Source organism: Corvus moneduloides, chromosome Z (assembly GCF_009650955.1).
Source record: "Corvus moneduloides isolate bCorMon1 chromosome Z, bCorMon1.pri, whole genome shotgun sequence".
In the NCBI taxonomy this organism is placed as follows: Eukaryota; Metazoa; Chordata; class Aves; order Passeriformes; family Corvidae; genus Corvus; species Corvus moneduloides.
In genome coordinates this window covers 35352597-35377348 of record NC_045511.1, presented here as the reverse complement: position 1 = coordinate 35377348, position 24752 = coordinate 35352597, and the positions used below count along the sequence as shown (strand labels likewise).

The following is a 24752-nucleotide window of genomic DNA, read 5'->3' as shown; positions in this document are numbered from 1 at the left end:
TCTCATTTTTCTTTAATTTATCACTGGTTTTGTCAATGGTTTTTGTTTGGTTTTTTTTTTTCCCACCTGTGCATGTTGATAACTAGCGGTTCCTTTTCAGGCAAAATCCTATGGCTATTTTTAATTGCAATCAACAGCTGATGTCTGGCTTAGGGACTGTGTAGTGTTATCACTGCTGCTTACCTGTAATCAACCCATATAACTTCAAAGAAGGTTTTGATCAGAGGTTCCCAATCTCTTTCCAGTTGATTCAAAGGCTCAGACAATGGAGAAGCCTTGGTCTGTGAACTATTGAGCTGGGCCAGCCAAGATGATCATCTTTTGCAGGTGCAACTGTTCTTTACGAGAAGATTGAGAGCTTTTGAAACCTCTGGACAGAGCTGGGTTAATTCCCACCCAACAATACTGGGCTGAATGTTCCATTAGTTTCACTAATGCCTTTTATATGGAAAAAATAGAATGAAAAATAGATAAAGCATGATTAAAGTACACTTTTCTTCTGTTGAAAGTGAAGGCATTCCCTTTATCCTTCTTTGTGAATTTTTTAAATTCCACAGGTAGGAAGACCAGTTGGTCTTTGGTTCGTTTGTTTGGTAGGAGAGGGGGATGATGACATGATTATGTACATCTGTACTTCCAGTGCTGTTGCAAAGACTGCTCAGTGTATCGTGTACATACAAGTATTACAGATGTTAAGCAAGTTCCTGAGTTGAGACCTGTTAAAAATTTGCTGGTTATAGATGTGGTTTTTTATGTTGCTTTCACTCCAGTGACTTCTATTCCTGATAGTTAGATGAAGGTGCAAGTCGAAAGGTTGTGGAGCTGTGGACAATTAAATAGTCACAAGTTTTACTGAAGCATGGTATGTCTGATTATTTACAGAATTTTCTGCCAAAGGATGATTTTCACAGAACAGTTTAAACAGAAGTATCTGCCACTAATGGGTTGGAATGATGAAAATTTGTCTATAACTATTTAAAGGGGATTTCTCATTTTACTTGATGCTAGTGTAAGCTCAATAGAACTGGTGATCTTTTAGTGCATTGTAGGAAACAGATTTTAAAAGCTATAGTGAATTGTCCCCCTCTTGGATTGTTTTGCTTATTAGGAGTAACAAGGCACATTTTACTGCTGATTGCCTGAGGGTTGAGAGGTGTCCATTCTATCACTGCTATTAAAACTTGTGAAGGCAAAATGGAGACATTCTTCTTGTTGAAGGTCATTGCGTTAATTTGTCTGTGTTGATCATGCAGGTGTTGAGGTATACTTGTAAAATGAGGTGAGTTTATAGGTGCTTGTGTATACCTGATTGTCTGTCTGGAAATTTGTTGTTACTTCATCATTTATTCATTGCATTTAAAAAAAAAAAAACACTATATTTTTGCTCCATAAGGATCTGTAACTGAAGGCAAAATCTTTAATATCTTAGAAGTTTTTTTCTAAAATACAGTGAAGTATTGTGACAGTTGTATCAGAAAGGACATTGTTTTCCTCAGTCAGCTAAACTTCTTCAGATGGAAACATGTCTTAATTTAACCTATACATATGGAAGCTGTAAATATAAATAAAAAATTGTAGTTGTGCACTCAGAGGTAATTTTTTTTAGGAAGATTAGTTTCTTGAGCTGTAGAAAGTGCTTATAGGTAATGACTTGTTACATGATCTCCTGAGTTCTGATAAACTATGCTTATTATGTCCTTGGGTTAGTTTTCATTAAAGTTCCATTAGTAATTTGAAAGATACAATGAAAGCATGCTTACGCGGAATAATTTTAGGCAGTGTATTTTAAAAATAAAAATATAAAGTCTAGATAAATGATAAATAGAAAATATAAGACTTGGAAAAATTTGCTTTAGCTGTACTAAATTTAGCCTACCATCAAGTAAACAACAGAAGGAGATTATAATTTTCAGGACTTTTAAGGCCTAGTTCTCTAAAGTGATATTTTATTATACATGTGACATCCTGAATGAGTATGCTTGAGATCGCTCAAAAAATTGATTTCTGGTTTCAGGCCCTATGCGGTCCAGGAGAGCTCAATGGGCCCCATTTTGGACCAGTGTTTATAGGGTCACAAGAGAGTGGGCTTTAGTCATAAGTGTTTGATCCTGTCCACAGTTTGGGTCAACCCTTTCTTTCAAAGTGTGAGAATGGGAATGTTATGCCATTTAGGCTAGAGAGGAATTTTCCAGGGCTGGTCACGAGAAAAACAGAAGCTTGTTAGGAGTTCCTAAGAGGTGACTTTTTTGATAAGCTCAAAAAGAGCTGAGCCCAGGTGGTGGTTTCAAGGATGAGGCCTGATAAGTGTTTTCTCAGATCCCACTGCAGCCTGGAAAGGAGTGGGGGGGAACGCACCACCACATACAGGAAGGGGGAAAGCCCCTACTATCCGTCTTTGAAGCCTTCGCTGTACAGAATAATACTAGAGTAGTCGGAAAAGCTGTAGATGAATACTGTAGACATAAGTTAGGAAAACTGTTGTTTTGGTTTTATTTAAGTTGGTAACTTGTTTTTTAAAAGCTACTAAAAGAAAATGCTGATAAAACTAAATCACAGAATTCTAGAATATGCTGAGCTGGAAGGGATCCATCAGGATCATCATGTCCAACCCCTGGCCCTCCACAGGACCATCCCCAAGAATCACACCATGTGCATGAAAGAGTTGTCCAAATGCTTCTTGAACTGGACAGACTTGGTGCTGTGACCATTCTCTGCAGAGCCTGTTACAGTGCCCAGCCACTCTCTGGGTGAAAAACCTTTTCCTGATATCCATCCTAAGCCTCCCCTGACTTCATGCCATTTACTCAAGATCTGTCATTGGGCATGAGAATGAAGAGGTTGGTACCTTCCTCTCTGCTTCCCCTCATGAGGAAGCTGCAGACTGCAGTGAGGTCTCCCCCAGGCTGAACAGACCAAATGACTTCAGCCACTCCTTATTAGGCTTCCCTTCTAGACCCCTTCACCTTCCTTGTGGCTCTCTTTTGGATGCTCTCCAATAGCTTCATGTCTTTTTTTAATATTGTGGCACCCAAAACTGCGCACAGCACTCAAGGTGAGGCTACTCCAGTGCAGAGCAGAGTGGGACAATCCCCTTCCTTTCCTGGCTGGCGATGCTGTGCCTGATGCACCCCAGGACAGGGTTGGCCATCCTGGGTGCCAGGGCACTGCTGACTCATATTCAACTTCCTTTGGACCAGGGCCCCCAGGTCCCTTTCCGTAATGCTGCTCTCCAGCCTCTTGTTCCTCAGTCTGTACACATGTCCAGAGTTGCTCCAGGTGCAGAAGTTGGCACTTGACCTTGTTAAACTTCATGGGGTTGGTGATCACCCGCCTCTCTAATTTGTCAAGATGTCTCTCAATCCTCAAGGGGATGAACATCTCCCAATTTAGTGTCCTTGGCAAACTTACTTAGTATCCCTTTGAGTCCTGCATCCCAGTCATTAATGAAGATGCTGAAGAGAACTGGGCTGAGGCTAAAACCTTGAGTTCAGTTTAGTTAGTTTAGAGGTTTAATGAGAGGTTTTTTGGCATAGCAGGATTTTTATGGTATAAGGCCACATGGATCTTAAAAGTCACAGAATTTGAAGGGACCTTAAGGATTATCTTGTTCCAGCCCACCGGCCATGGACAGTGACACCTGCCACCAGACCAGGATGCTCAAAGCATCCTACAGCCTGGCCTTGAACACTTCCAAAAAGATAGAGCATCCACAGCTTTTCTGAGCAGCCTATTGGCAGTGCCTCACCGCCTGCATAGTAAAGAATTTCTTTCTGATACCTAATCTAAACTTACCTGGTTCTACTTGGAAGCCACTCCCTCACATCCTGTTGCTACTTGCCTTGGTAAAAAGCCTTTCTCCAGCCTTCTTGTAGGTCCTCTTCAGGTACTGAAAGGCTGCTGTAAGGTTGCCCCAGAGCCTTCTCTTTTCCAGGCGGAACAACTCCAACTCTTTCAACCTGACCTTGCAGCTTAGCGGCCTTCCTCTGGGCTTGTTCCAACAGATCACATCTGTCATGTCTCTGCTGGGGGCCAAAGCTTTGGATGCAGTATTCCAGGTGCAGCCTTGTGAGAGTGGACTAGAGAGGCAGTATCACCTTCCCAGACTTGCTGGCTGTGCTGCTTTTGATGCAGCCCAGGATGTTACTGGTTTTCTGGGCTGCAAACACACATTACTGAGTCATGTCGATCTGCTGATCATCCACCAACACCCCCAAGTCCTTCTCTGGCTGCACTTCAACTGATTATCTGCCCAATGTCTGTATTTGTGCTTGAGATTGCCTCAATCCAAGTACAGCAGCTTGCACTTGTCCTTCTTGAGCTTCATGAGTTTCTCACAGATCCACCTCTTAAGCCTGTCCAGGTCCCTCTGGATGGCATCATTTCCCTCCAGCGTGTAGACTGTACCACACAGCTTGGTGTCTTCAGCAAATTTGATAAGGGTGCACTTGATCCCACTGGTGATGTTGCTGACAAAGATGACAAACAATTCAGGTCCCAGTACTGACCCCTCCAGACACCACTCGTCACTTGGATGTTGAGCTGTTGGCCACAACTCTTTTGAGTGCTACCCTCTGCCTCTGCGTCCCCTTGGAGTGGATCCCACTCAGCCCGGTCAGCTCCGGACGCAGTCGGCTGCGGGGGCCAGCCCCCGGACTCCGGGAGACCAGAGGTCTGGCTCGTGGGTCCTTCCACAGGACCACTGGGATGGAGGCAAGCGGTGGAGGGAGGAGGCAGACTCAGAACTGGGTTAAATCTGGGACGTTTATTGAGCCTCGGACACGAGGTCCCACCTCCCAGAGATGCCCAGTTTGGAGCGTGCTCCGAAGGCATCTGTAGGAGGATTTGTGGGTGGGTAGTAACATGGGAGGGAACCAATCGGAGAAGGGAAGGGTGTGGTGAACAGGTTGAAAGGCGTATCAGGGAACCAACCATGGGAGAGGAAGGGAGGGATCTTTTTCCCCTAGCCAATCACACAATGCTCCTGCCAGAACTTTCTAGAAGCTTGGGAGGGGTGCCAGCATGATTGGCAAGGGCCAGGGAGGGGACAAAGGTGGGAAATGGGGTAATTGGCAGAAAATTGGGAGGATACAAACTGGGTAGATACAAAGGTACAAAACTCAAGGGGAGACCCGGACTGAACTAAAGCAAAACACACTCCCAGATCTCCCCCTTTTTTGTTTTTTATGATGACTCAAATTCGGGTTGGGGACAATACTCAGAGTCTGCAAGTCCCCAAACCACTGCGACTCTGGGGCCATGGGCTCGTGCTCTGATTCCAGGAGAGCTTCGGCCTGGCCAATGTCCACGGGGGAGGGGGAGCTCACAATCAATTTAAACAGCAGTCTTCTGAGAAGTCCGAACATAATCAGGGTAACCAAAAGGACGAAAAACAAAAGCAGTCTGGTCCGGAGAATAGACACTGCCCATCCTGATAGTCCCCATCCGTTGAGGATGCTGCCGAGCCAATCACCCGTCTCGCGTTGGATCTGCAATACCATGGCCTGCATCTTGTCGAGAGTCTTGTGGATGTTCTCCGCTCTAGATGACAAGTTTAGGCAGCACAGCCCTTCGAACTCCTCACACCAGTGGTCATGGAGGAGGAGTAGGAAGTCGATAGCGGCCCTGTTTTGTAAGGTGGCTTGTCTGTCTCGTTCGTCTTTTAGGAGGTCACTCAGGGCACTTGAAGTAAGGTTCGCTTGTTTGACGACCCAACATTCCAAATGACCTAATTCCTCTAACACTTTGGCTGCAGCCACCCACGGCAATAATGTTGTGATTGCAACCCCTTTTGGTCTGGCCCAATGAACAACTTCCGAGTCACAATTTTGGTCCAGATTTGAAAGTTCACGTTTTCGAATTGCCTATTCTGAAGTCCTGTTTCTTTTCCTTTCCCAATCATGCACTAGAGTTTGGTTGGGCATCAACAGCGTCAAGCGGCCAATGGTACAAGGGCCTCCTAACAGGCGAGAAGGGATGCCTGCCCACGCCCTGTCACCGCAGATGAAGAACAGTCCTCGGGGTAACCCTTTTGGGTGTGACCTATGTGGGTTGTTGGTGGTCACCCCGCTGACGGCCAGGCACCATTTGTCTGCCCCATAGTCACGACGGTTTGGGGCTATGTTTTTAAAAGCCTCCCGATCCGAGGACAACCTGAATTGAAATTGGACACAGTAGTGAGCCGGATAGGATCCCAAGAGATCCAGCTCTTGGGGCTCACTAGTAGTCTTCGGGAGCAGGGGCAGCCACTTTTCCAGGGGGTTATCGGTGTTGCGTTTCCCCCTGCGGTGCCAGCTGAAAGGAGGCCGTCTCCGATAGGGTACCCCGGGACGGTGCAGGTTGACAGGTGGCTTAGCGACAGTAGCCTTACTTGCGGGCGTCGTCAGAGCCTGCATGGCTTTGAGCTTTTCAAGGAGAGATGTAAGCTCCTCTCGCCCAAGAGGGATCCCTACCAGACATGTAGCCATCGGGTTTTGGGCCGCGGCTGTGGACAAACATATGTGGTCCTGGCCCATGGGTTGTGCCAGGACCGACCATACGTTTGCTGCCGGCTGGGGAACGATCCACAGTGACACAGGCCAGGGAAGCAGCTGCAAGATGATGATCAGATGCAGGCTTCTGGTGATGGCTCGGACGGATGGTGCAGGATCCATCTCCGGTGTCTCCAACTAAAACAAACTTAGAGAGAACATTATTAAAACAAGGGCCTAACTGGGGTAAAGTTGGTGTCCAGAGGGCATGGGGTCAGCCTATCCCGGTCTTAGGGGTTGCTTGACTTCCCTTTCCGGCGGGACGGGAGACACACGGTTTCACCCATCTCGATGGGATCCACCTAGGGCCCTCGGGGGTGGATATGCAAGCATATCCCTTCCCCCACGTGATTAACTCATGGGGGCCCTGTATCTCCCGAGTCTCCGGGTCTTTAATCCACACCGGAGGCTTTTCTTTCATTTGCAGCTGTCGAGACCCTCCAAAGTGCCGCACAATCGGTGGGTTCAGGTTCTCAAAGGCACAGTTAAGGAAATTCAACGTGAACAGTGCCCTTGAGAGCCTGACAACCGGGGAGTCTAGTTTTTCTGGGGACCTTTGATGCTGTAACATCCTTTTGATGTTTTGATGAGCCCTTTCCACGATGGCTTGGCCTGTTGGGGAATAGGGGATGCCTGTTTTATGTTCTATTCCCCATTGCTGCAGGAAGCTCCTGAACTCCTTAGAAGAATACGCAGGGCCACTGTCTGTTTTTATGACCTAGGGGATGCCCAGGGTAGCGAATGCCTGCACTAAGTGCCTTCTGACATCGCTAACCTTTTCCCCTGCGTGGGCAGAAGTAAAGACGGCTCCGGAGAAGGTGTCCACTGACACATGTACATACTTCATCCTGCCGAATGAAGCGACATGCGTCACGTCCATCTGCCACACCTCGCAACTGTTGAGTCCATGGGGATTAATGCCAGTGCCAATGGCGGGAAGAGCTAACTGATGACATTCTGGACACGCGGCCACAATCGCTCTGGCCTGGTCATGCTTCAGGTTGAACTGCCGGACCAGGGCAGGGGTGTTTTGATGAAACTGCCGATGGCTGATTTTGGCCTGCTCAAATATATCCGGGAGCGGGGCCATCACGGCTGGCGCAGCGAGGGCATCTGCCCGCCTGTTGCCCTCCGCAATGAACCCGGGCAGGTCCGTGTGTGACCTGACGTGCATCACGTAATAGGGTTGCTCTCGGTGGGAGACTAGATTGACCAATTTTGAGAGCAACTCATATAAAGCTGCGTTGGAGACCTCTTGCAAGATGGCATACTCGGCTCTGGAGACTACTCCTGCAACATATGCGGAGTCGGTTACTAAATTTAGGGGTTTGGGAAACCTTTCAAAAGCCCTGACGACTGCGTCTAACTCAGCAACTTGAGGTGATCCTTCCACCTCTTTAATATCCACCTCCCACCGCTGAGTTTGGGGGTTTTTCCAAGTCATAACAGACTTCTGAGAAGCCCCAGACGCGTCAGTGAAAACGGTCAAGGCCTTTAATGGTTCCTTACTCCGAACACTCTTTGTACTCAACTCAAATTGAATTTCCGAATTAAAAATTTTGTGGGCCGGCCTATGTAAAGAAATTTGGCCCGTGTAACCCTCCAGAGCAAATTGCAAGGCTTCACAATCCTGAAGCAGGCTCTCCAACATTGCTTTAGTAATTTGGCCCATCTGCATCCTGATTGGTACGTGGATGCAGTCAAAGTCACGTCCCGATAACTCTCTGATCCGGACTCTAGCTTTCTGGATCAGTTCAGCCATCAGCTCTTGTGGCCGTGTCATCCTCTTGGACCTGTTGTGACTGAGGAAAACCCACTCAATTATCAAGAGAGGATCCCCCCGGTCCTGGTCCTTCTTGCTCTTCCTGTTGTCTTCCCATCGGAAGACGACCCTGTGTAGGTGCGGCAGATTGCCCAGGATGATGAATCTAAACGGTAAGTCAGGCCTGTACCTGCTTGCCTGCCTGGTGGACATCAGGTGTTGCACCTTCTCCAAGGCTGTCTGTGCCTCTGGGGTAAGCGTCCGGGGAGAACTAAGCTCCTCTCCCCCTTTCAACAAATCGAAAAGGGGGGCTAGGTCTTGATTAGACAGACCCAGCCACGGCCTTACCCAGTTTAAAGATCCACACAGTTTGTGGACATCCGCCAATGTCTTTATATTTGTTTGGATTGCCAAGTTTTGTGGCACAATGGTCCGCTTGGTAATTTCAAGGCCCAGGTGTTTCCAAGGTGGCATCCTTTGAATTTTATCTTGCTGGAGCTCGAACCCTGCAGCAACCAATGCTCCGATTGTCAGGTCAAGCACATTCGCCACCATGTCATCATTGGGGGCACACACGAGGACATCATCCATGTAATGAAGGATGATGGCCTCCTTTGTGGCTGCACGTACTGGGGCAAGCAAGGAAGAGACATACCACTGGCAGATGGTCGGGCTGTTCTTCATGCCCTGTGGCAGCACCTTCCAATGGTATCTCTTTCTTGGGGCTCCTCAGTTGATGACCGGAACCGAGAAGGCAAAACGTGGGGCATCGTCAGGGTGTAGAGGAATTTGGAAGAAACAATCCTTAGTATCAATTACGGCCAAATTCCAATTTTGGGGAAGCATCGTCGGGGACGGCATCCCTGGTTGGACAGAGCCCATGTCCTCAATCTCATTATTAATTTGGCGAAGGTCCTGGAGGAGCCGCCATTTGTCTTTGTTAGGTTTTTTAATTACAAAGACAGGGGAATTCCAAGGGCTGTTGGTCTCCACTATATTCCCCTTCTTAAGCTGCTCCTCCACGAGCTTCTTGAGCGCCTCCAATTTCTCGCCGTAGAGCGGCCACTGTTCTACCCAAACTGGGCAGTCCGTTTTCCAAGTCAATTTCTGGGTAGGGCGCTCCTCAGTGACCGCTGCGCAAAAATTCTGTGGGGGGTCAGGAATCTCAATAGTGACTCCCCACTGCTGCATGAGATCTCTCCCCTAGAGGGGTTCCTTGTAATCAAGTACGAACGGACGTATATTGGCCAATTGTCCGCTCGGCCCCTTAATTTGTTCGATGCTTCTAGATCGTTTTGCCAATTGGATGCCCCCAACACCTTGTACGTGCCCTGCCACGTTCTGCAGTTCCCAATGTGCCGGCCATTCCCGTGTGGGAATGATCGTCACATCCGCCCCTGTGTCCAGAAGCCCCTTGAGGTGAAGGACTTCTTCCCCTCTGTTGATTTTGTAGTCCACCCTCGGCTTCCCTGTTCCTATTACATGGGTGGCACACACTATTGGGTGTGGCCCTCCTGCAGGGATAGCCTGGGCGACCATCTGCCCTCTGGGCAGAAACAGAGGTGGACGGACACAGCGCAGCCAGAGAACGGGTCCTTCGGGACTAGATGTCATTAGCCCCGGAGCAACTTCGATCTCTGGTGGTGTGCAGTTAACATCTCCCACGATGACATACCTGTCTGGGCTCTGGTCTCTCGCCCCCAGCTCACCACCGGTGCTCACTGGTGCGGCATGCCACTCGCTGTCCTTCAGGAAGAGTGGTGTCAACAGCTGCAACCTGAAAGAGTTGTCGGAGAAAGAAGTCAAGTCAGGCTGAATTGTCACATCTGGTAGATCTGTTTTATCACACCCTGCCTTCCCAGCCCCTCCTCCCCCTCGCGTCCCGTCCCTTTTTTATCTTCATGCGGGGCGGGCGCGCGCTCCCCACTCAGTTTTTTTGAGACTCGTTTACGAGTCCCCCCAACCCCTGCTCCTTCTTAAACTGTTAGAATTCCCGCTTGAGCAGGCAGTCTTTGGTCCAGTGTCCAGGCTGGCTGCAGAGGAAGCAGGTGTTCCGGGTCTGCTGTTGTGGCTGCCTCCGGGCGTTCTTCAATGGAGGTCGGACACCTTGGCCTGTGGTTCTCCTCTGGTCCGCAGCAGGGCGTGGTGTAGCTGCTCCCACAGAAGCCATTCCTTGGGGTCTTTGCTTGTCTGAGCCGGCAGGTGGCAGGTGCGGCGCTTTCGCAGCGCAGACTTCTAGCATGGCTTGTATTGTTGGCGGAGGGTCCAGAGAGAGGCTCAGGATGGCTGCTTTACATTGGGGATTCGCGTTGGCCATTACCATCTCCATGATGACCTCCTCTCTGGCCGCCAGCTGCCTGACCTGCAACTCTGCGGCTCGGGTTAGTCTCTCGACAAATCTGAGGAATGATTCCGTGGGCTGCTGTCGGACCCGCGAGTAGCTCTCCACAGGCGCGTCCGGCCTCAGGCCAAGGAATGCCTTACCGGCCAATTCCTTGACCCGCTGCAGCACCTCTAAGGGCAGACCCTGAGCCTGCTTCGGCGCCAGTGCCCATTCCCCCTCGCTGCTCAGATGGTTCATTGTCAATGCCTGATTATCGGCATCAACGGCCGTATCGGATCCCTGCAATAGCACTGGAAGGAGTTGGCGGAGCTCCCTTTCCCATGCCGATTTCCAGAGCAGAAACTCTGCCGAGGAAAGTAAGCATGAGAAAAGTTGACACAGATCAAAAGGCGTCATTACCGCTCCGGAGAGATTTGCCTGTAAAAGGCCGCGAAAATATTCGCTCTCCCTCCCAAACTCCTTCTGCGCTTTGCAGAGCTCCTTAATTGTTTGATGGGAGAGGGGTTCCCAACTGGCATGGGTCATTCCCCCTCTCCGGGACCTCTGATAAATAACCGGAGCGACTGAAGGGATGGGGTCCAGTTCCGGGTTCCGGTCCTCAGGCCCCCCCCCCTTCCGGCCACTCACCATGGGAACCTGAGGGCCAACCGTGGGAACCAGAGGTAGGGGCGTGGGAACCGGAAGCGGGAAGTGGGTGGCGACCAGACACGGACCTACGACAACCCCCCGGGGCGGAGCAAGGGGGCGTACACCGAAGTGGGGTGGGAGGAGTAGCAAGGGCGGACCCAACTTGGGAGTAGGAGGGGTCAGGGTACGGGGAGGAGTTGGGATGGGAGGGGTTAGAAAGTGGGAGGAAAGGGTTTCGAGATGGGGAAGGAGAGGGAGGGCAAGAGGGGGTCTCTGCCATGCGGCGCCCGCCATCTTGTCCTCCTTGGGTAGTTAAGCCATTTTCTGAATCTTCTGTTAGGCTAAAATGAACTCGGGGTCTTAGAACTGGGGAAGTCGGGGAACGGGGCGAGCCCCGGGCAGTCTGGCCAGGACTGTCCGGGTGGGGGGACCGGGAATCCCGAGAAGAGCCAGGAAGTCGATAGCAACCCTGCGCAGCGTCGCAGTTTGCTCTCTTCAGGATGCCCGGTTTAGGGGACACGGGCTTAGGAGAAGACTTAGGGGTAGCAACTGGGGAACCCGGGGTTGGCTGTCCTTCCCTCTCCCTTTTTTTGTTTAAAGCCGACTGAATTTGCAAATATAACAAAGAAAACTTACCTAAATCTTTTTTTTTCGCCAATTGTGATTCTGCCAATTTTCTCCCACGGCATTCCAAAAGGGAACGCTTAAAACCGAATTTTGGGAGCAGTGAGGGAAGTGCAAGAACAGCCAACGAACAAACCTTTTTAAACATCCCTTAGAAAAACGTTTCCCCCCACCCTCTAGGAGTCCCACAACTTGGATATATACCCCCTTCTGTGCTGTGGACAGTTTAGCGCCCATATCCACAGCACATCATCTGAAGCCGAAGGAATAAACCCTGGACACTAAATCCCAACCAGAGGCAAGTGACACACCCGCCCCGGGGCTGCGCAGCCTCGCAGCTCCTCAGGAGCCAGGGACCGTAGAGGTCCCGAAAAGCCTTTACCGGCTTTGAAGTAGATCCCCCCCCCCCCCCAGGGGAAAATACTTACCCCTTAGTGTCCAGGCGGGCTCCAGACGACCAATCCTCTACCGAGGACGACTCTGCCGGCGCAGGCGGAGCTACCGTCCTCTCCCCCAGGAGCACAGCTCCCTAAAATGGAGCGTGCTACAACTGGGGTAGCTAGACGTCCCAAGGACAGGCTCAGAGAGCCGATCAGTCCGTTCCGCGGGGTCCGATGGAGCGGGGGGCCCCGCGATGGGCGCCAAGCTGCCTCTGCGTCCCCTTGGAGTGGATCCCACTCAGCCCGGTCAGCTCCGGACGCAGTCGGCTGCGGGGGCCAGCCTCCGGACTCCGGGAGACCAGAGGTCTGGCTTGTGGGTCCTTCCACAGGACCGCTGGGATGGAGGCAAGCGGTGGAGGGAGGAGGCAGACTCAGAACTGGGTTAAATCTGGGAAGTTTATTGAGCCTCGGACACGAGGTCCCACCTCCCAGAGATGCCCAGTTCGGCGCGTGCTCCGAAGGCATCTGTAGGAGGATTTATGGGTGGGTAGTAACATGGGAGGGAACCAATCGGAGAAGGGAAGGGTGTGGTGAACAGGTTGAAAGGCGTATCAGGGAACCAACCATGGGAGAGGAAGGGAGGGATCTTTTTCCCCTAGCCAATCACACAGTGCCCCTGCCAGAACTTTCTAGAAGCCTGGGAGGGGTGCCAGCATGATTGGCAAGGGCCAGGGAGGGGACAAAGGTGGGAAATGGGGTAATTGGCAGAAAATTGGGAGGATACAAACTGGGTAGATACAAAAGTACAAAACTCGAGGGGAGACCCGGACTGAACCAAAGCAAAACACACTCCCAGAACCCTCCAGCCGGTTTCTTACTCATGAAGTTGTCTAATCTGTCAAATCACGTCTCTTGAGTTTAAAGATTAGGACGTTGTGCAGGACGGTATCTAATACTTCGCAGAAGTCCAGGTAGATGACGTTAATCACTTTTCCACCAACACTGCAGAGGGCTACCAGATTTGTCAGTCACGGTTTGCCCTTAGTTAATGTCTGCTGTTGAAATGAAAATGACCCTCTAGTGTTACTTAGAAAAGCCAGTATAATGTTTTTCTTAAACCATTAATGAAGATGTTGACGAGAACTAGACATTATGAAGTGAACTGTATGGTGTGATAAATTCATGTTGCTTTGAGGGCCAGGATTATTTTACTCTATGAGGTCACTGGACTACCTGCACGTTAGTAGAACTGAGTGTTACGGCTTGTGTCATGGTTTATCCCCATCCAGCAACCAAGCCCCGTGCAGCTGCTCACTCCCACACCAGCAGGGTCAGGGAGAGAATTGGAATGGTAAAAGACAGAGAACTTAGGGACTGAGATAAAGACAGTTTTATAGGGAAAGCAAAAGCCATGCAAACAAAGCAAAACACAGAATTAATTACTGTTTCCTATGGGCAGGTAGAGATGCTCAGCCATATCCAGTAGAGCAGGGCCCCATCACACGTAAGGGTTACTTGGGAAGACAAACTCCATCATTCCAAATGTCCCCCAACCCTTCCTTTTTCCCCCCACCTTTATATCCTGAGCATGATGTCACATGGTATGGAATATCCTTTTGGTCAGTTGGGGTTACCTGTCCTGGCGGTGTCCTGTCCTAGCCTCCCCTGCACCTCCAGTCTCTCACCAGTGTGGCAGTGTGTAAAGCATAAAAGGCCCTGGCCCTGTGTAAGCCTTGCTTGGCAATAACAAAACCATTGCTATATTATCAACCCTGTGTTCAGCAGAAATCCAAAACACAGCCCCATACCAGCCACTGTGAAGAAAATTAACTCTACCCCAGCCAAACCTAGCACAAGGTGTTAGAGAAGAAATAAAATTCACCAGCTTATCAGGGAAGTTACTCTGTGTCCTAGGAAATTAGAGGAAGAGAAGTCAGGTTTCTTTTCAACCAAATATTTCTCTTAAAGCAGGGACATTTGCTAAATCTCCAGCTCTTGACAATAGAGAAGAACATGAAGAAGATGCTGAGTTGCTGGAAAATTTGGCCGAATATGCAGTGCATTATTCACAGCTGGAAAATTTGGCCTCTGACATGATACTGAGAATGTCTGAAGCATTTCTAATACATGCTCTACAGAGTAGAAAAAGTCTTGTTTTAACTGTGATAAAAGATACTACTGGAAATAAAAAAACTAAGAATGATGACTGGTTTTGCTCTAAAAACTTCTTTAGCTGCAGAAAACAGCAAAGAAACTCTGGTGTAGTTAGTAGTCATAGTATAGATATGTAACTATATTTCAGTAAAGCAAAGAGTAGTAAGCAAGTCAGAAAGAAGAATTTCATATGATTGCTTCCTGTAAAAGGGAAACTATCATCTGTGTACTTAGGAAAGGAATATATCTCCTATAGATCATAAGCTCATAATCAGCTTTAAGTATTCTGCTGGCTTTAACAGCAAAATGACTTTGTGCTCCTTACCTAGAAATATTGGTTATCTTACTAATTCTATATATCTTCAGATTGTCTCTTGCTTAATGTATGCAAAGCATATAGTCTTTCATAAGTGCTAATTGCATTTTGGATTCAGCTATTGTAGACCGTTTTTTCTGGGCTTAAGAGTTGTTCCACCTTTTAAAGCCATCAGTTGAAGAGATCACTTGAATTAACCAGTGTGTATTTCTTCCTCTTGCTGTACACTGCATGGATGCATGTGCTTGCATTGCATTCTGACCAGTATTAAGTTTTAGTTAGTTGTGTTCCTGATAGGTGATGAATAGTGATGAAAGTAACAACTCTTTTTAGTTGCATATTAACTCATCAAGGAAGAAAGGCTGGTGAAGTTAAGCATACTGAAGTGTTTAGTGGGATTTTGCCTCTTAATATTAATTTGCAGGTTTTTGGTAAAATTACTTACTTTAAAGTGCAAGGAAATTTGAAAAATGCTTTTAAGTCCTGTACTGCCTTTTTTGTTCTGAAAGTTGTGACTAGTAATGCAAGATCAAGTGTGTAATCCGTTGACTTTTATGTACTGTAATGGAAAATAGTGTTTTCATATAAAGTACAAAAGCAATAGAATAGCTTAAGTAACACTTTAAATAATATTTAAAAAAACATTTTCTCTATTAGACTTCAGGAAATTACAGTGTATGGGCTTATGTGTGCCCTGCACGTTGCTGTTGACTGGCTAAAACTTTTGAATACATAACTGAAAATAATGTATGACATGACTGGTCAGATACCAATTTTCTGACGAACATGTTTGATTCATTACTTCACTGCGATGAGTGTTTGTGAACTAAGAGCTACAAGTATTTTAGAAATGTAGCAGGTTCAGTTTGTAAATCAGGCAGAAACACCAATTAAGTGTAGTGATTTGGTTCAAAATATCCATTACTTACTTATTCTCCTTCTGTGAGATAAGAATTAGGAGAAAGCAAAGCAGGCACAGAACTTAAAAGAATATAAAGAAGTTTATTAACATACCTAAAAGAAAGAAAAAAGTCAAACTAAACCTTCAGAACACTTCTCCTCCCCCCATCTTTCTCCCTTCTCCCACTGACAACGTAAAAAGACAACCTTTGAGATTTTTTCGGTCAGTTTACCACCTCTATAATAATCTCTTTCTTCAGCTCACTTAGGGAGAGGAGTCTCTTCTTGTTCATGCTATGGAGACATCTCCACAAGAAACAGTTCTCTCGTGGCTTCAGTGTCACAGCAAGACAGCCACCCGGGTTGGTTCTCTGCTCACAGGTGAAAGTCCCTTCCCTCGACTTACAGCTTTCCCCACAACTGCTTTTCAAGGGTCCAATCTTTGCTACTGGGGTACCGTCTTAAGGTTGAGCTGTTCAGAAGCAGAGGTTCTCTTCACCTATCTCTGGGAGCATCTTCATCTCTAGGAACAGAGGTCTTCTTCTTCCCTGGGAGCAAGGGTCCTCCTCACTTTCATCTCTCTCTGTTCATGCTTCTCATCAAATCACAGCTACTTCAACATTTGCTGGTTTCAGCACAGATACTTTTGCTCACAATTGCAGTTTGAACACTCCACCCCCCATTGCTTTTATGAAATTACAACGGGCACTCTAATGTATCATAGTCCATCACCATAGCTTTACAGCAGAATTTCAGCTTCTAAGCTTGAAGCATCTCCTCTTTCTCCTCTCTCGGGGTTTTCAGGTTTTTCTTCTTCACTGACTTTGGTGTCTTCATGGTGTTTTTTTCATGTGCCTTCACCTTTCCCTTTCTTTTGACTTGGGAGAGGATTGATGTCTGCAGGCTTCATCTGTTCTGGAGGGAACTTACAACACCAAAAGGATTAATCTCCCCCGGGCCCCGCAGCTGGAATTTGCCTTTTGCTGTTGGTCACATGGTATTTGCCAGGTAGTGGCCTCAGATGCAGCAGCCTCAAGGTGAATTTTTGGCTGTGCTGGGTGGGGCTGGCTGAGCCGCGCCGCAGGGCCGCCTGCATGGAGCAGGGCTGCAGGTGGAACAGGGCCGCACGGCTCCAGGATGGCTGTCTTCTGGCTGGCCCAGCCCAAGCAGGGCCCGGCCCAGCCCCATTGGGCTGCACAGGCCCCCCAGTTACCTGTCCCAAGAGCCGGAAGCAAGAGGGGCTTTCCCTGTTCGTTCTTAAATGTGGATCACAGAGGCATGTCAAGCTTCTTAAGTGGCTTAACAAAGTTGCCAATATTCAAACTAGCCAGTTGGTTGGTTCTGTCCAGTCATAGAGGAAGCTGTAAGCACCTCTTTGCAAGAGAATCATTTCCGTGACTGATGGAGCCCTCTTTACTAAGAACCCAAACTATACTAAACCATGACAAGAAAGTATAGTGACAGGCTGCTTAGGGAAGTGGTGGACTTGGCATTCCTGGAAGTGTGAAAGAAATGACTGGACGTAGCATTTAGTGCTATGGTCCAGCTGACAAGCAAGATGGTTTTCTGCCAAAGGACAGTTGATTTTGGAGGTGTTTTCTGACCGTAATGATTCTGTGGGGTTTTTTCATTATTAGCTGATGAACTGAATATTTGCTATAGCCCTTTTATTAATTTGGATGGCCTAATTAATTACAAATCAGAGATCCTTGGGTGAAAGCCAGAAGGGGACCATTGGTTCTAAGACTTCATAATGAAACATCAGTCTACCAACAAAATGGTGAAAATCGCAGTGTGTAGCTGGTCAGAATATGCTGGTGTAAACTGAGGGATTAATATGGCTTCCTTTTATTGCATTTTGAACTAGTAAAATGAAAGTATTTGGGGAGTGCTTCTAAGAAGGCACATAAGAATTTTGTGGTGCTGCTTATTTGCAGTTCCTTTTGACTACTTGTGGTCATCATTAGTGCTTGTACTTCTTACTCTGGATGTATGCTTCAAAATCTTTAAAGAAAATTCATAATGAAACTTCAATCAAAATTTCTTAAGTTTCTTTATGATGCTATAGTTAGGAAAAACAGTGATTATTTTTCTGCAGAAAGAAACAGTATTGTTCTTGATTAAGTATGTCAAACTTTGTATCGAAGACATGAAATTGATGAGTATAAAGAGTATGTCTTTGTTAAGGACATAGTTTGTTTTAATTGGAAAAATAATTAGTGAACTGCTAATGAATCAGTTCAACTCATAAGAAATAAGCATTGAACAATTCTTGTTTATGCATACTTAGCCAAAGACCCACTGCATTTGGCAACAGTGCTCCATATATCTCCATGTTTTCTATCCAGCATTGTGTGGGCTGGATAGGATTGTAACTGTAGTTTGTGGTGTTATTTGTTGCACTGCTGAAGACAACCACTGAGACTTGTTTGGTTTTTGTTCAGCAGTCTGCTTCGTGCTAATGGTTTTGATGCTGACTGAAATACAGAGTTTTTCAGAGGTGATGGCTAAAAGTTTTATTTATGACAAGTTGCCCTCAGTGAAAAACCAGAAACTACAGAGAAGTATGTACTGTTAGTTTTGGTTGGTTTTGCAAACAGCCTAGGACAAAAAAAAAGTGCTGCAGTGATCCCAAGATTATTGGCATGAGGAACTACATTAAAAAAGTTGAGCAGCTGATTGAACTGGTCGTGGTCAAATGACTGAAGGACTTCTTCTGTGAATCAGTGGTAGAATGACGTAAATGCAAGAAAGACCAAAGGCTGAAGTCAGGGAGATAAAGCAGAGAGTGTAAGGCAGTGCTTGAGAAAGTAAGATATTTTGGAAGAAGGGAGAGAATTCTTTGCTTACTTTAGTTCAGTATTTCAGAGTGGCAGACAGCTTTAGAAACTACAGAGTGACTAGTGATTTTGAGAGGTAAAGAGACCCAGCCAGTCTGGAAGGGTAACCAGTGTATGGTAAATGTGGGCAGAGCCAGGCAAGCCTAGGTGCTACCAGTGGCACTGACTTGTTAACCTGATACCCTTGATAAAAGCATTTGAATGTGTGTATGTGGTATCACTAGCCACTGCTGTTGTGTTCATGTTAAGACTTACCTCATCTCTTAAATGGTCATTATGCTTGTACTTAAAATGTTGTGAAATGTGAGAAGAGCAGAGCTCTAATGAACATGGAAATAATGAATTGTGCTTTTATAAAGAAAGCTATGCAATTAGAATGAAGCAAGTGTAAGGGGTGCTCAACTTTGCCTTTAATATTTGTTGAACTCGTATTAAATAGCAATGCATCATGGCAAGCTCAAAAGATCCTACTAAGAAAGGTGCTAATACTGATTTACATGATTTGGAGAAAAATTTTCCTTGAGTTCTGTAGAACAAGTCTTTAAAATGTAAAAGTAATTTAGAAGCCTTTTTTAACTTATGAAGCAGGGTCTGTAGGCAAAAGCTTGAGCTTTGCTATTTGTAGGGATTTGATCTCTGAGTTGTATTTTCCTTAAATGTAATCTTTAGATCAGGTTCAAGTATTTTAGATTGTTTTCAGGATGCGCTGTATTGTACACTGCTGCTTTGTTTTGTGTTTAGTTTTCATATTCTTTGAGCAATTTTTTTTTATTGCTCTGAAATAAGAAATCTAAAATCAAAACATTGCTGTCTTGGAGTTTCAACAGCTTGGGCAACAGCAGTTCCTGTTTCAGGTCTAATGTTTGATCGTGGGCTGTGTTTTATTTACAGTGTTCTTAGCACAGAGTGTGCTGAAATAAAATCGGGAAAATTGTCTCGTAGTTTTAACATACATGTTGTGAAGCAAGGTTCTTTATCTGTTACTTGATCAAAAACATGCTGTTGGGTTTCTACTTTCATTTAACAGCCCTTCCTTTCTTAAAAAAATGTGAAGTCACCACTTCAGGTAATTTTTAATGTGCAAAGTGATTCTGATACAACCCAAATGTAAGGACTTAAAAGAGCACAGTTGCCTGTCCAGACCTTGGAAGGAACTTGCCATAAAATAAGCCTGCACAGTGGCAGCTTAAGGTGGCAGAGAAGGGAGGAAGTTGTGACAGGAAGATGCCAATTCTGGGCCTGGAGGAGGCAAAATCTGGTTAGTGCATCCTGATTAATGCATCCAGACAAAAATTCCTACTATAGCAAAGTGTGTGAAAGGAAGCAACTGCTCATACACTTATCCTTGGTCAAACACCGATGACTCCAAGTTATGGGGATATGTGCCATGGATATGTGCAACTTGGGACTGTGTAGGTGGTATCCCCAGAAGAATGACTTGGGGATGCCCGCCACCAAGAAGCCCAGGGTGAAGAAGGACCAGTGGGGCATCACTGCATCCCTCTCTCTGTCTCCCTTCCCCCCTCTCCAGAGTTGTACTCAGTCCTGTGGAGAAATAGCAGATGGGCCCAATGGATTGATGTGTTTGCATGAGAACCTTCTGTATGAGGAATTTCTTGTATTTTGCATGAGAACTTTTTATGTTGAAGGTACATACCCTTAGTAACTGGATCAGGTATGAACTGAGAGAATTTAACTTGCAAGTCCAAAAAAGTGTCAAAAAGGTCTTTAGATACGTTATTATTAAAGGAACAAGGTGTATGTGAAATGTTAAATCTTAATAAAACTGAATGTTTTATCACTGTTCACAGTGCAATGGCATCTATTGAAGAAGCCCAAGGCAAAATTAAATAAATTGCTACCAATCACTCCAAACCCAAGACAGTCTTCTAGGAGTTAGCCCCAGTTCCTGGATGATGTCAGTACTCTGATCCTTGGGACTCAGAGGGTAGGGGAAGTGGCTAATGAGACTTAGGTTGATGATTGCCATTGGATATGCATTTTTAATGATTGGGATAGCTATTGTACACTGTATGATTGTTTATGTTATTGCTTCTGTCTTTTCTCCTACTGTTGCTTCATACTCATCACCCTTGTGGACAACCTGAACTGAGGAACTAAGTCCCCAGAGGACAGTGTTTGAGCCGTGGGGTGGTGTAAGGACTTAACACAGTTTCCTGACTCAAGCTGTCAAGGCCACAGAAGGTACTTGCCTCTAAGATAAGATGTCACAGTGGAAACTTCAGACTGGGGACAGAAGGGAAGAATTTGCAACAGGAAGGTGCTAATCCTAGGTCTGGTGGAGATGAGATCTGGTTAGCACATCCTGATTAATGCATTGAGACAAAAATTCCCACTGTAGCAAAGTATATGGGAAGCAATTGCTCATATACATATCACCAGTCAAAGAAAGATCACCCCAAGTTAGGGGAATACTCTTCTGTACTCTCCCTCCCGTCCTTGTTAACAGTTTTGGCACATTTAAACTTAGGATCTTTAATTCTTCATCTTTATTCTATGATCTTAATTTCGCACTTGTTCTAATTTTGGCTGGGACAGGGTTAATTTCATCACCATTGCCAGGAGGGAGGTAGAGCCTGAAGCTGTGTGAGCAGGACCAGGTTGTTTTATACCGGCCACATCATCACTAGGGGCTGTGGCTTTATATTGGAGAAGAAGGGAACATGATGCAGAATGGCTGTTATTTTGTTTTGTTTTTCCAGGAGAGCAAAGCAGCAAACAGAATGGTGTGGTGCCATGGTGTGGGCAGTCCAGCTGGAGGATATGTCCATTGTTGTTTTTGTCTCAGGCCTGGGGGAGGAGCATGGGTGCCGACAATTTGTGTGTAACTGTTTTTCGTTGTCTCATGGAAGAAGATGGTAGCTGTGGTAATGTCTGCAATATTCTCGTTGTCTCAGGAATCTGTGTGTCACTGGACACAGTAACACTGGGGCAGTTGGACTTCTATAAGCGTTTTTTGCATGTGATCGCCCTCTTTTATACACTGTTGCTGTTAATATTGTTGCTACTACTGTTTGTGTTCTTTAGCTCATTGCTGTTTTTCTAGTGAATTGTTGTCTCAATCCGTAATCTTTTTGTCCCTTTCTCATTGGAGTGGTTGGGAAAAAGGAAGTGGCAGTTTGGAGCTTAATTTCCAGCTGAGTTTGAGCTACAAGAGCCTTCAAAAAGAAATCTTTTCATGAGAAGAATTTCTGTGCATTGTCTCACAGTTCTGTGAACTTATAGAGTAGGATTTCCTTACAATAACTGCATATCAAAGTTTCCTACACAGGGATTTCTTCAAGTACGTGGACAGTTAATGGCAAGTTGATAATGGAGCTTTTTACAGGTTATGTTGAGATTCTTACCTGTATGCAAGTAACTGATAATGTCTCTAATGGATCAGGCTTCAACTTCTGGTTTTGTTTGCTAGGTTTCTTTAGGCAATTTGTAGTAAGGGCTGTTTTTTTCCTGCCCCGTTATAAAAAAGAAAAACTAGACTGGTACAGCATGGGCCTTTGTAACCCTGAAGGTAAAAAAAAGTGGTTTTGTGATCATACATACTTATTCTTTTGACTCGTGTTCAAGTGTGTTGAAGATACTACCTTCCACACAAAAGGATCTACAGAGGAAGCAAGCCAGATGCTCTAAGGAGTATTTAAATGGCAGATGAAAACAGTAGTATTCTTGATGCCAGAATTCAGCATTCATGTTGGATAGAGAACTTCTACTATGTCTTGAGGGACAGCATAAAATATCAAGCCAGTCAGATGAGAATCAAGATGATAATATCTTAATCTGTAGTTGCCCAGAAAGTCTGAAAAAATCCTTTGTTTGCAGTAGGATTTAGACACACTTTAGAAAGTGACCCCTTGGTATATTTCAAAAGAGTAAGCATTGGATTCTAGATAGCTAAACTTTCAGGAAAGTACTTCTTGCTGTCTGGAAAAACCTTGATTCCTAAAGCTGAACTTCAATAATCAATTTCAGTGATGTGGCACTAGTTAGGTCTATTGACTCTTATCTTGGGCTGGAAAACATTTGGGAAGTCTCATATTTCACAGACACTTTTTCACCTTCAGATTTTGCTCATTTTAAAACTAAAATACATATATGTGTGTATATATATATATATATATATATGACTGTTTTAAGACAAATGCTGTATCCTTCATTGCATAGCGCTTAGAATTCTGAAATTGATCTCTCTCCCAGTAATCCAGGGCTTTTCAAGGAGCATCTGTTCCTCCCATCAAGTATGATATAGTGTGTTCTTCCTGTGATTTAAAGCAGTTGTCCTACCTGGTAGGGTAGAGTAATCTAACATGATTACTCTGTGTTTTGGATTTGTGTTTGGTCTTTCTCAATAGAAAGGGAAAGGTCCTATTTCTTTGGGTCCTATTTCTTTTTCATGCTATTGCTGGATGGGTGCTCTAATGCAGACAAGAAGACGCTTATTTTTTGTACCTTGAATCTCCCACAGTGATGGGGGATATTACAAATACGTGTGCATACGATTTATGTAAACATAAGAGTAATGTAGGCACTAAAAATTATTTATAAGCTTGGAGGAAGTAGCATCTTTTTGTCATTTAGCCTCTAACTTTTTTTTTTTTTAAATCAGAACTATCTGCATTCTAACATAGGGGCTGAGAATCCTGTGCCCTCCTAACCTCTTCAGTGGTGTTTCAAAAAATTAGTCTTGCAAGGTAATACTCTGATCCTATAATATATATATTATATAAGGTGTTAATTAAGTCTCTGAAATTAAAATAGATAAGTTTGTTTAAAGTACTGTTTTATAGTTACAGCCCTAATGAAGTTTTTACTGCTACCTTTACAATGTAGCTCAAATATACACCATCAGAGTTTATTTCAAATTATACCCATTGTAAATCTTAAGTACTGAATTGGATTAAGTAAGACAGGCTGCTTTAATGATATGGCATGAGGAAAACATAATGGAAGTAAAGCACAAACTATACTGGGGTCCCTAACAGCTTCATTTTGCTAATTCAAAAAATAAAAAAATAAGCCTGGATAGGAAACATTGGAAATTACACTTTTAGGATTTCTCTCTGGCTGTTCTTTCCATTCATGTTTATTTTTCATGTGTGTAAGAACTTTTGAATGCAGTATTCACAGGTTACCATCTACATGTGATCTTGTAAGACTATACAAATGTTTCAAGTTAGTGAAATTGAACTAGAACAAAATAAATCCACCTTTCACCTTGATCACTGTTTCCAACTTTAAGAGAGCTATGGTAAGGATGTGCTAAAAGATAATAGGTTTAGTGAAACTGTTGCCTGAGATAGCAGCCTTCTGAAATAATAGTATCCTTTGTAAAGCTGCCTATCTAATTCTGAGCATTTGGGATAATTCTTCAATATAATTACTGTTGATAGTTACTGTTCTTCTATAGTGATACCAAATTTTTCTTAGGATTCCTAAGTTATGTCAGCTTCCCTGGTTTCACTCTTTTCTTCATAACTATGGTGGTTTAACACCAGCTGGAAATTATACTCCAAATACGCCACATCTCTTCTCCCTGCACTGCTAGTAAGAGAGCAGGGACAAAGGCAGACACTATGGGTTGAGATAACAATTATTGCAAGCAAACAGGAGTGGAATAGGAAACACACAGTAAGAGCAGAGATATTGATAACAAAAGTATAGAAAATGAGAAGGTGCTTTACACACAAAAAGAGGTGTTAACTACCATGACTTAGCTTTGCCTGGCTGCCAGGACAAAGACAAGATGGCAGCTGTTCCCACACTCAGTGCCATGTGGTTTCCCATGGTGGCAGGGTTACCAAGGTGGTTTCCAGGCTGGCAGGGTGCTCCTCACAGCCAGCTCTCCTTGTCCCCAAGCCCAAGACAACAGAAAACAATGTTGGACAAACCCTCAAAAGCAAGACCATCCATGTCACAGTGCACCACTGCATCATTCCTCCTGGCTACTTGTTGAACCGGTGATGCTGGTTTTGACCTCTCCACTCAGCTCCGCTGGACTCTGCTGTGCTTGGCACCCAGAGCCACAGTCTCCTGAGGTGACAGCGATTGAAACACGGACCAAGCAGTGATACTGCAAGGACATTTATTAGTAAAAGACACTGATACTTACACTGTTTTAGCTTCTGCATAACAATTTCCACTTGTTCTGTCTACATGTTAGCTAATGCTTAGCAAGCTACAATGTTACTTCTTCTTTTATGCTGTTGCTTATCACAGCAGGATGTTCCATAATCGTCAGCAGAGTGTTCCATTCTTTGCAG

The 24752-nt window shown here is 45.4% G+C and overlaps 2 protein-coding genes across 4 annotated transcripts in view; one reads left to right on the top strand and one right to left on the bottom strand.

Moving 5' to 3' along the window:
• Positions 1-24752, top strand: part of SPIN1 (spindlin 1) — a 74842-nt gene that overhangs the window by 16169 nt on the left and 33921 nt on the right. The window lies entirely within an intron of this gene.
• On the bottom strand, positions 5663-12397 carry LOC116438607. The gene is made up of 3 exons (XM_032097603.1): positions 12313-12397; positions 9965-10066; positions 5663-6675 (listed from the first exon to the last, which is right to left on the bottom strand). The coding sequence occupies exon 3, from the start codon at positions 6648-6650 to the stop codon at positions 5862-5864; it is 789 nt and encodes a 262-aa protein (XP_031953494.1). The 5' UTR covers positions 6651-6675; positions 9965-10066; positions 12313-12397; the 3' UTR covers positions 5663-5861.